The sequence below is a fragment of the Colobus angolensis genome, unplaced genomic scaffold (assembly GCF_000951035.1).
Source record: "Colobus angolensis palliatus isolate OR3802 unplaced genomic scaffold, Cang.pa_1.0 Scaffold10, whole genome shotgun sequence".
Taxonomy (NCBI): domain Eukaryota; kingdom Metazoa; phylum Chordata; class Mammalia; order Primates; family Cercopithecidae; genus Colobus; species Colobus angolensis.
Genome location: NW_012110919.1, coordinates 5,332,493 through 5,344,664, shown reverse-complemented (window position 1 = coordinate 5,344,664; position 12,172 = coordinate 5,332,493). Strand labels below are relative to the sequence as shown.

Below are 12,172 nucleotides of genomic sequence, written 5' to 3'. Positions count from 1 at the left end.
AAAAAAAAAAAAAAAATGTAGAAAGCTGAAACTGGATCCCTTTCTTATACCTTATACAAAAAATTAATTCAAGATGGATTAAAGACTTAAATGTTAGGCCTAAAACCATAAAAACCTAGAATAAAACCTAGGCAATACCACTCAGGACATAGGCATGGGCAAAGACTTCATGACTAAAACACCAAAAGCAATGGCAACAAAAGCCAAAACAGACAAATGAGATCTAATTAAACTAAAGAGCTTCTGCACGGTGAAAGAAACTAACATCAGAGTGAACAGGCAACCTAAAGAATGGGAGAAAATTTTTGCAATCTACCCATCTGACAAAGGGCTAATATCCAGAATCTACAAAGAACTCAAACAAATTTACAAGACAAAAACAAACAACCCCATCAAAAAGTGGGCAAAAGATATGAACAGACACCTCTCAAAAGAAGACATTTATGCAGCCAACGGACATATGCAAAGGTACTCATCATCACTGGTCATCAGAGAAATGCAAATCAAAACCACAATGCGATATAATCTCATGCCAGTTAGAATGGCAATCATTAAAAAGCCAATGGCAATCATTAAAAAGTCAGGAAACAACAGATGCTGGAGAGGATGTGGAGAAATAGGAACACTTTTACACTGTTGGTGGGAGTGTAAATTAGTTCAGCCATTGTGGAAGACAGTGTGGCAATTCCTCAAGGATCTAGAACTAGAAATATCATTTGACCCAGCCACCCCATTACTGGGTATATACCTAAAGGATTATAAATCATGCTACTATTAAGACACATGCACACATATGTTTATTGTGGCACTATTCACAATAGCAAAGACTTGGAACCAACCCAAATGTCCATCAATGATAGGCTGGATTAAGAAAATGTGGTACATATACACCATGGAATACTACGCAGCCATAAAAAAGGATGAGTTCATGTCTTTTGCAGGGACATGGATGAAGCTGGAAACCATCATTCTCAGCAAACTATTGCAGGGACAGAAAACCAAACACCTCATGTTCTCACGCATAGGTGGGAACTGAACAATGAGATCACTTGGACACAGGGTGGGGAACATCACACACCGGGGCCTGCCGAGGGGTGGGGGCCTGGGGGAGGGATAGCATTAGGAGAAATACCTAATGTAAATGATGAGCTGATGGGTGCAGCAAACCAACATGGCACATGTATACATATGTAACAAAACTGCACGTTGTGCACATGTACCCTAGAACTTAAAGTATAATAAATAATAATAATAATTTTATTTCTGTGTCTTTTCTATTTTTATTACATATCTCTGCTTTCCTTCTCCACCACATCAGTCATTCTACCAGGGGAGCCCATGTTTACAATCTTGTATGAATTCTTCCATATTTTTGCCCATGCTCAAATAATCATACAGAGACATATATACATAAATGTGTACAGGGACATTTTTGGTCAATGTAAGATCATGCTAGGAACACTTTTATGCACCAAGCTGTTTTTACTCAACAAAACCTCACAGAAATCCCTCCAGGACAACTGGAATTGCTCTAATTATTTCTTTTTAATGCTGATCCCATAGTGAGTATGAGGATGTACTATCTTTTAATTGTTTTGTGGAAAGAAACAAAGCTTCTGTGAACAGAGCTTCTGTATTATATGGAGGTTTTTCTCTGCCTACAAAGTAACTAGAATGTTACTAAGCATATGATAGGCAGGTAGCAAATAGCCTTTGAATAGAGCTAATAGATGGAACTGAACATGACCCTGGACTGCCGTCTCCATGGGTCAGGCTCAGGTTTATTTAAACAAAGACCTGAGATTTTCAGGTAAGCTAAAGGTGGCAATAGGATAGGAAATATTTTGAAATAATGTGATCAAGAGATAGAATCAGATGGCTTATCAACACTATTAAAATAGTTAGTCCAAAGTTGGTTTGAAAGGATAGCTTTAATCAAATTACAAACTTCTTATCGTCTTTACTTTGAGAGTGGTTGGTGAGCTGGAGAGAGTGAGGCAGTGGCTGTGTGGGAAGTCTCTGGGAAGATTAGGGTAAACCACAGTGGGACGTAGGGCGAGGAAGAAAACACCAGTGGTTGTTTAGGTGGTAAGCAGTTTTTGAAATGTTCTAGACTAGATATAAACAGTGATTAATTTGTAATCGTGAGCCCCTAGGTAGGTAAGGAAGTTGTATAAACAGCACTTTTTATTTAATGAACAAGCTACTTCTTCCCACTACATTTAGCTGAAGTATTATCCTTACATTTTTTTAAATGACATAAGAAAAAAAATCTTCCAGAATCTTAACCACTAATCAGAGTCCTGGGTATATTCAAGGATTATGGTATTCTACTTTCTACTATTCTCTATTAGCGCCAAATTTGGTTATTTTTCAAACTGATGAGAGAAATTAGAATTTGGATACACCTAAGTTTAGATGCCTAAGAATCTTTTCCACCAAATCAATTCACTCTGATTCAGGGCTTGTAGAAGTTCGTATGAAAGTTCTTTTTCTCGTTTTTTTCTCCAGGAAGACAACAGAAAGTGGCAACAGCAAAATAGCTTTAAATCTGTTAGTTCTGATCAGTTACGACTTAAAAGCTTGATTCTTTTATTATTTATCACTCATTAAATACTTTGGCTCTCCTTTATTAAATGTTATATCATCGTAAGAGGTAAAGTTCTTGCCATTTCTCTGAAATGGCAAAGTGTAAGGGAAAAGAGAAAGTGGCCCATTTCCTTGTTAATGTGGCATTCAAACAGAACACAGTGAGCTCAACAGACAGGTCAGCTGGCTGCTGTACAATTATTCATAACAGAGGACTCCGCGCAATTATGCATAACACAAGAGCCATCATTAGGGAGAAAATGTCTCCTTATAGCACTACTGAGATTGCAAGGCAGGAATTCCCTTTTCCCGTAGGGCATGGTTGGCATGTGCATCTGCAAATGTTTAAATATGCCCCCTGCTCCCTTCTCTCATCCAATGACAGGGCTGATGTGTTGTCAAGAGTGGTGCTGCCATAGTGAGGGCCCACTGGCTTTCCAAAGGACCTCATATGCGATAGTCACTGTCCACGTTGGTCTTCTCTCCATCTCTACCAAGACTGTTGGAAGCTATGTTCATAAGACGGTTACTGGAGAAGACTCAATACATTAGGATAAGGGACCATTACACTAACCAAAATTCTGCAATTAAGCCACATTTAAGGAATCTCATTGACCATAATCTGAACTTCTTTTTTCTCTACTTTCAAAAGCAATATGTATTTCTACTACATTAGAAGTTCAACTCTTCTTCCAGTTCAACCACTGAGAGTCATCTTCAGCTCCACAAGACAACAAACTCCACGAGAGCAGGCCCATGATGTAACTTGGTTACTGCTATATCCCCAGCACCTTGCAGAGTGGACGGCATCTGGTAGGCATTCAATATTCATTAATGAGAGCTAAATGAATGGAGTGCTATCACTAAGCACGTTTGATTGCTAATAGATATTTTACACACAGAAGGAAGTCAGCATCCGCTGTGCAAAATGAGACAATACAATGAGGACAAATTAAAATCTTTCCTCTTACCTTGTCTTTACTGCTTCGAATTAGCTGAATTTTAGGGCACTTTTTCACTCCAGACGAAATATCCAGCCAGTTTTCTAAGTTCTCTGAACGTACACAATCTCCTTGGAAAGTGCACCTAAAAAAATGCGGCAACAAAACAGTGACCGCATACATGCGTTAGTTAAAACTTTTTTATACTTGGCTTCAGTACAGAATGCCTGACTTTGTACAGTGGATTATTGATTTGAGAGAGAATAGGAACATGATGCTAAAACCATGAAAAGCAACAAGAAAACAGCAGAGCATTTTTTTCCATCATGTCTAGAAGCAAAGAACAAATGTAGACAACGTGTTGAACTTCGACTCCTGAGCCATCTCTCAAGTTGACATCGCCAAATATATCCGAAACACATCCTCTCATGGATTCTGAAATAAGGAACTCCCTTTTAGAAATACCTAGCAAAGAACAGCTCAAGGAAGAGAGAGTTCACATATTGTATAAATTTTAGGTTTGCTATTCATTCCCAGAATATCAACCTATTGTGTAACTTGATTTTGTTTTAAAAAATAATAATAATAAAGTTACTATTTTGTACTTTGCAGTATGATAATTAAATAGAAATATTTCAAGGGCAGAGTCTGCCTAAGAATTTGATAAGACATTCCATAACCATCTGCTGCATAATGTTTATTTAGACAGATACCAAATTATATCAAAAGATATAGGTGAAACATTTTTCCAGGGCCATTTTCCCAAGTCAGCCAGCTCAGAGGATGACCCAGATAAGTCTTATGCTGTGGCCAGGGCCAACTACTTTGAAAAAGAGATGCTCAGAAGCTGAGTGGTGAGATCACTGGCTTGCTTGATGTGTCAGTCACTCTTGGGAACCCTTGCCTCACCAGATGGGGCACCAACCCGGCAAGAAGAACAAACACCAACAGCCATGTTATCACCAAAGGGTGCTGGACTCCATAGATAACCCATTAAATAGTGTCAAGGAAAGAACGAAATATTTTCTAGTACTACACCTCCTCAAGGCTGAAGATTAAAATGCAAGGGTGGTAAACCAGTGATGCTGAATTTTAAAAGAAACTGAAAACACATGAATCATAAGATTGAAAAGCAACCAAGTGATGACCACATTCAGCTATGGGGAGTCCCCGAGGGGATGTGAGTGGAATGAGGAATGGATGGGCCCAAATAGTGTATTTGGCTTCCTAAAGGTTTTATTTCTCCTCCTTCCTCTACTCTCTCTCTCTCTTTTAATTCTTAAGAATTTAGGCCTCATGGCTTCATCTTTGAGCTCTGTGTTAATCTGAATATGGCAAAAATAGAACAGGAAGTCAGTGAGTTTCACTAAACGTCATCCCCAAGCACAATACCTTTAGCATGTCACCAGCTGCTGACATTTGGGGAACCCTGCTCCCAGCGAGCACATCTGTGTTCCACCTCCCACTACATCTGTGTCAGTTTCTTCTCCAACATTATAACCAGGAGGATTTTCATCAGCAACTCTCCAAAGCCATACATTTATCTAACCCTTGATGGCTAGCTCGTCCGTCACGGACATTAAATTCAAATTAAACTGCCTCTCAATGTCAGAGAGAGTTTGCAACGGAGAGACAAGCACTGCTGGATTGAAAAACAGAATGACGAAGCTGGTTCTTTCGGTTGTATCTGAAATAGATCATGACTGTCAAAAACTCCCTGCCTCTCATGGGCACTCTGGTTTGTGTAAGGCACTTCCTCTGCCTGTAAAAAAAAAAAAAAAAAAAAAAAAAGCCAATTCCGAAGAGACTGGAGTACAAATATTTTTGTTGGCTCTTAATGCTGTCTGGGAGTCAAAGCCTAAGGCTGCCAAAAAAACAAGTGTAAAGTATTTCATACAAATAGTGCCACAATTTGCCAATTTGTAGGCAGAAAACAGTAGTGCCACTGAGTTATCACTCCCTTTTCTGAACTCCTATAGCATTTCTTGTCGGAAGTACGTACTTTGGTATTTAATCATATGCTGCCTTGAATTACAACTTAACTGTTTCATAAGTCTATCTCAGTTCTCCCCAAGTAAGCTCTAAGCTCCTCAAAGAAGGGAGAAGGTCTTTAATATTTCTTTAGCAAATCCCTCAGTGTCTGGCAGCATGATATGCAAATACTAGGGTTTCAATAAATATTTTTGAATGAAAGGATGAAATATGAAATCTCTATAGGTCTTTTCCATTGCTGATTTTTCTTTCTAGAGTTTTAATTCATGTCTGACTCCAACTTATGCCAAAGAGACTATTTTTAAAATAAGCTAAAAGTTTGAATCTGGGGACCAAATTAGGGGGTGAGGTTTTCATTTTATTTTTTTGAAAAAAAAAGAGAAAAGAAAATATATAATGAACCTTTCATTTTTTATTCTGCATAAGGCAAAACCAAAATCTAACCATGTTAAGCAACTAAACATAAATTCCTTGTTTATATATATATATTAAAAAAAACCCACCACCTCTGAACTCCTATTCCTTGCCTCTCATGAGTAAAAATAAGAAATGAAAAAATGAAAAGCAAACCATGACACCAAGTATGTATAACCAGATGGCCAGCCAACAACAGTATCTTATTACTTCTCAAATATTGCAGATCATAAAATCTTCATGACAGCATATTACTCATACATTTACATTTCTTACAGAGCAGATCTTGTAGCTCCCATATTTTAGTAAACAAAGCTAGTTACTCTGAAATATTTCCTTTTGAAAGCTATCACTCTAATTCCTGCGTGTTAACAAGAGCAATGGTCAAGCGTATAAACACTTGAGCCAGTGCCCTAATTAAATTAAAATCTCATTGTCACACAGGACTCTTAGCGAGGCTGATTCTTCAGTGATGCACTCTCAGATAGGCTGATATCTTAATGGCTTCATTTCAATTTCTTCAGGCCAAGAATAGGAGGAAAATTGGATTTGGATAAGAATGGACATATTCTAGAGAAACTGGTAGAGATACGTTTGCTTTCTTGACTTATTGTTACTTTTGCTCCACCCTCTACTGAGGATCTATTCCAAAGTCCTCAGACTCCCAGTCAGTATTTTATTTTTCTAGTCCTTATTTCCAGTTAGAGCTAATACTTTCATGATAAAGCCTGCAGGCAGACACAAGCCTATTTGTAAATCAGACAACAGAATCCGCCCAAATGCAAAGATTGCCTGAAGAAAAAAAAATCCCCCAAACCAAAAAGTTAATTTAAAAAGGATTTCCTTATGTGAAAAACACTGTATGTAGAAACAATTCAGTCAATGAAACTATTTAAGAAAGCTGTTCTCGTTAGTTTGCTATAAAAATCTGCTGTAGAGCTTAATGTATTCGAGATAATACTAGAGTTTGATATTGCCATTCAGCTATGTAAGTATGTAACCGCCCCCTCCCTCACCCCCAACAGATTAAAAAGAAAAAAAAAAAAAAAAACAGTTCCAAACCTACTCTGGCCCCGAGTCATAAACAGGAAGGTCCCAGACACTTGTTTCTAAGTTCACTGTTTGAAACTTAGAAAGTCTTTCTATACAATGGGTTTGCTTCCTGGGTTCTTAGAAATATGTGTAACCCATAGTATCCCTGAATAATTACCCCACCACACACTGGCATGGAGGGAACACTACTCTGTGCCAGGCACTGCTGGGAGTGTTTGCAGTTAGTTCTCACAACAACCCCACTCTATGCGGATGAGACAGAAGCTCAGAGAAGTACAGTAACATATCAAGGCCACACAGCTACCAAGTGGCAGAAGTCTTATTTCAGAGCCCACAAACTTGGCCCCCTTGCTGCATGCCTTCCTATAGATCCTAACCACCTCTTAATAAAGGACATTCATAGTTCCTCCTGGCTTCCTGGGACCTCAACCATGGTCGGACGGTGGGGCTGGGCCAGGACGAGGACACAGGGATGGGGACCCCAGAAACAGAGAAAAGAGAAGGTAAGGCAGAGACTGCAGGATGAAGAGGGTAGCAAGGATTTGGGGGGGAACACAGAAGTGGGGATTCTGAGAGGCCTCTAATTTTCTTCTATCACTAGCTGTGAATACAACACAACCACACAACTAGCAAGAGGTTAAAATTCCAGGCGGCCCTGGACTTAGAAATCCATTCTACTGCCAAAAAAATTTTCTTGCAGACCATCTGTTTCTAATATAAAATGCATTTTCTCCCATAGAAACAATGTTATAAACAGTGATTAGGTTTCCAGGTTAGCCCACAAAACCTACTTATCCATAATGTAACTTTACTACTATATATTTGCAATAAAGGATAGCAGAAAACAACAAGATTGCAGCCATTTGCATTATATAGCAGTTTTCTTCTTTACTTATTTGTGTTTCTGCTCAGTTGGTAGTCTGGGAACAGTGCTCAGCTGGATCGACTTTTAAATTTATTATTACAGTGTTGTATTTATACAGCATTTCTATTTTTTTTAATGGGCATGGCTTAAATTATTAATTGTTTTCATGCCAACATAAAGAGCAGGGAGGCCCACCTCTGAAAAGGAGCCGAAGTTTCCAAGCAGGTAAAATACCCATGGGCTGGGCTGGGGGGCCTTGAGAGGCCGACTCTATCAGGCTAGAATCTTGCAGTAAAAATTTACCACTTACTCAACCTTGAAATAGAAACTCTGAACTCAGAAATGTAACTTCTACTTCCTGCCACTCAAATTTCATCAGCATCCTCTAATCTAATTGTTCACCAAGAGCAGACAGTCCCTGAAGGAATCTGATAACTACGTATCAGGTAAGTGGCTTGAATGTGGGGGTTAGTGTGAACTGTTCCAAAGATTCTACACTGATATAATATCAGAAAACTTTTAACAAGAAAACAATCCAGCTTCTCTCTCTCCCAGGAAACAGGAGACTGCATCCATGCTGGGGGAGGGCTTCGCTATAAAAGCATCTCAAGGTCTTTTGCTAAGTGATTTGAAACAGATGTCTGCATTTTTAGAGAAGGCACAGAGCCCAATGGACGGGCCAGGTGGTCCCCAGAATCGGGGGACTTTCTTGACAATTGCCAGTCCACGAGATGAGGAAACCAAGCCTACTGAATAGAAGAGAAGAAGAAGTCTGTGACAAACTAAACTTCAAATGAAAGGCCTCCAGAGTCTTTAAGAGGGGAATGCCAAAACATAAGACCAGGAAAAATTGGAAAATTGGATCTTCATCACTGAAGCTGAAAGTCAATCTACATGATAAAATTATGCTAATAACAGAGACAATTTAGAAAAATTTTTTTAAGCAAAAACATCTAACATGACAGGCAATGTCTTTTCACATGATTTGATTCATTTATTATTCACAACAAACCTCTAAGTAGCTGCAATAATTGTCCCTGCTTCACAGATGGGAAAACTGAGGCATAGCTGGTTCCATACTGCTTTCCTAAGGTCACAGAGATAGTAAGCAGAGGAGCTGACCTACTAAGTCAGGCAGTGTAGCCTCAAAGCCTGTGGTCTCATCAGCTACCTATACTGCCTCTCAGAATAGCTAATAGTGACTGAGCCCATCTGTCTTAGTCTGTTTTGTGTTGCTATAAAAGAATACCACAGACTGGGTAATTTATAAAGACAAGAAATTTATTTTTTACAGTTCTGGAGGCTGGAGAGTCCAAGGTCAAGGGGCCTGCATCTGGCGAGGGCCTTATTGCTGCATCATCCCACGGCGGGAGGTGGACGAGCAAGAGAGGGCGAGAGCATGCACATGTGAACAAGAGAAAGAGACCGGAATTTGCAGCCTGAAGCCCTTCTACGCTTGACATTAATCCATTCACAAAGGCAGAGCCCTCATGACCTAAACATCTCTCATTAGTCCCACCTTTCAACAGAGTTGCACTGGGGATTAAATTCCCAACACATGCTTTTCAGGTGACATTTTGAAACCATAGCACCTTCCTAGTGCCCATAAGCCAGGCATTGTTTCTGGGGACTTCTGGGAATTAACACAGTAATCCTCACAACCAGCCCATGAAGTAGGTGTTATTGTTATCACCTCCATGTCAGAGGTTGAGAAACAGAGGTGCAGAGAGGTTAGTTAGCATGGTGTCTGGCACTGGCATCTATCTCTTACTACCACACCAAATTGCTCAAAAATTGTAAAGGCTTCCAGGGTAGCGACGTCATAAATGCCAGCATAAGAGTAAGTAGATTCTTCCAAGACATGGCCATATAGGAAAATACAAGTTTTACTCAATTTCTCAGCAGTTTTCAAACTGAACTGTGTTCCTGGAGTTGTTTTGGGTGTTCATACTAAAGTAGGGTTCTATTGCCAAGAAGCTGGGAAACACTAGTTAAATAAAATTAAACAAGTCTCTCTGCTACAGGACTTCTCAGAGCCTTGAAGATGCCACTGTGCTTTGTAACTTTCCGAGACAAGAATGAATGATGTACCATTTTCCAGCTTTTTTGTTGAAGGATGCTCTGAGGGATGAGAAATTCTAGTCACATACATTAGGAACCACTACCTGGTCTGCTTTAATGAGCAATAATCCACATGGCGGATCAAATTAGAAAAGTTTGTGCCTATTTTGGCTAGTTTGGGTAACTCTTGTACCCAACTGATCATGGCCTATTAATTCTGAACATCCTCTACAACCCATGCTTACCCCCCACCTCTCACCTGGGTTCCTGCAGCAGCCAAATGAGGTCTCCCCCTTCCCACTTCCTGTTCTTCTCATCAACCTCCGCACCAACATCTGGGTTACTCTTATGCAAGAGCTGATGATGTTACTCTCTGCTTAAAAATCTCTCATGATACCCTTTCTTCCACACCAGACTCTCCTATCTACATGCCTTTCAGCACCCCTAGCCTGCAACACATGTTTCCATGCTCATCTCTGACCCCGACACTGTGGAAGGCCCCTGCCTTCCTCTTCAAACTCATCCCCAGGTAGGTTTGGTTGATGAGTCTGTCTCTCTATCTAGACTGCAAGCTCCTAAAAATACCTGTCCCTGATATCTATTCCATAGTGCCTCGTGGAGAGTAGGCATCTGATAAACACATACAGGGCAAACAGGCCAGGCCCTCCCAAGCGTGTGCTATCCTCACTGCCCTGAATGCCTCTGGGCCTGCAACACTTGGTGAAATCACGTTCCTTGTTCAAGGGCTATTTCAGTGTCCTCTTCTATGATATTTGCTCAGACTCCAGGCAAAGCAGTCACTCCCTCCTCTGTGTCCCCATGACATTTACACATGCTCCTAGTCTACACAGCATACTGCATTAGTTGCTGATTGCCTGTCTGTCTCTCCAGTTACACTGTAAATCCCCCAAAGGGAAAGGACCACTTTATTCACCTTTGCACCCTCAGGGCCTAGGACCATACCTGGCATTCATTCTACAAATATGAACTGAGAGCCCATTGGATGCCAAAAACTCCACTAGGCACTGCGGACATTTCAATGGATAAGCCAGTTAAGTTCCTTCTCTTATTGAGCTTATAGCCCAGAGACGCACACAGACAAAAACCAAATAAACAGACAATCATTTAAAATAATTTCAAATTGAGGTATGTCTTCTGCAGAAACCAAAGATATAAGAGAAAGGAACCTACTGTAGACAGGCTAGTGAAGAAAGATGGCATTTCAGCTAAGCATTCAAGGGTGAGAACCATGTAGTTGGGTCAAGAGCAGTGGGAAGAGGCCTGGTGCTAGTGGCTCATGCCTGTAATCCCAGCACTTTGGGAGGCCAGATCACTTGAGGCCAGGAGCTCAAGACCATCCTGGCCAACCTGGTGAAACCCTGTCTCTAATAAAAGTACAAAAAATTAGCCGGGTGAGGTGGTGCATGCCTGTAATCCCAGCTACTCTGGAAACTGAGGCACAAAAATTGCTTGAACTGGAGGCAGAGCTTGCAGTGAGTCGAGATCATGCTACTGCACTCCAGCCTGGGTGACAGAGCAAGACTCTGTCTCAAAAAAAAAAGAAAAAAAAATGTAGTGGGAAGAGCATTTCAGGCAGAAGGAACAGCATGTGCAGAGTATCTGAGTGCACTTAAAGTATGGTCTCTGCAAGGAACTGATGAAATAGACCAGCTTGGCTAGAACTTAGTGAAGGAAGGGGGATAGCGGTTGTGCAGTTTGCAAGCCAGTGACCTCAAGCAAGCCATGTGCCCTCTCTGTGTCTCAGGCTCTCCACCTGCAGAAATGCAAACAATAGTTTTCACCTGATGAAGTTGGGAGAAAAATGTACATCCGTTCAAAGAGTTTACAATTATGCCTCAATAAATATTAGTTGTTATTATATTATATGGGAAAATGGAACAGAAAATATAGGCAAAAACTTGGATGACATAAGCCAAAGACAAAATGGTAGTGATGAGAAAGGGATTTGGGCAATGAGGTTGACCAGATGCCCTTTGGCATTGCTCACACACCAGCTCAATGCCCAACATGCCTTTTCTATGCAAGGAGGCAGAAACAATTCAAGGCTTCTTGGAGGATTCTTAATCACAGCTCTCTTTCCTCCTAAATATTAAAGGGTTCTCTGGAGTCCTTTCATGCCTTGAGGACCAGCTATTAGAGCACTCCGCACGGTGTACTGAAATTATTCCCACACTCACCTGTGAGCTTCTCCACAGCAGACCCTCATTCATCTTTGTTTTCCCCAGGGCCTAGTACA

General features: G+C 40.5%; 1 protein-coding gene across 1 annotated transcript in view; it reads right to left on the bottom strand.

Moving 5' to 3' along the window:
• Positions 1 to 12,172, bottom strand: part of PLXNC1 (plexin C1) — a 160,481-nt gene that overhangs the window by 94,850 nt on the left and 53,459 nt on the right. The window contains exon 5 of the mRNA XM_011933948.1: positions 3,561 to 3,675. Within this exon, the coding sequence (XP_011789338.1) occupies positions 3,561 to 3,675 (115 nt within the window). The remainder of the gene's footprint in view (positions 1 to 3,560; positions 3,676 to 12,172) is intronic.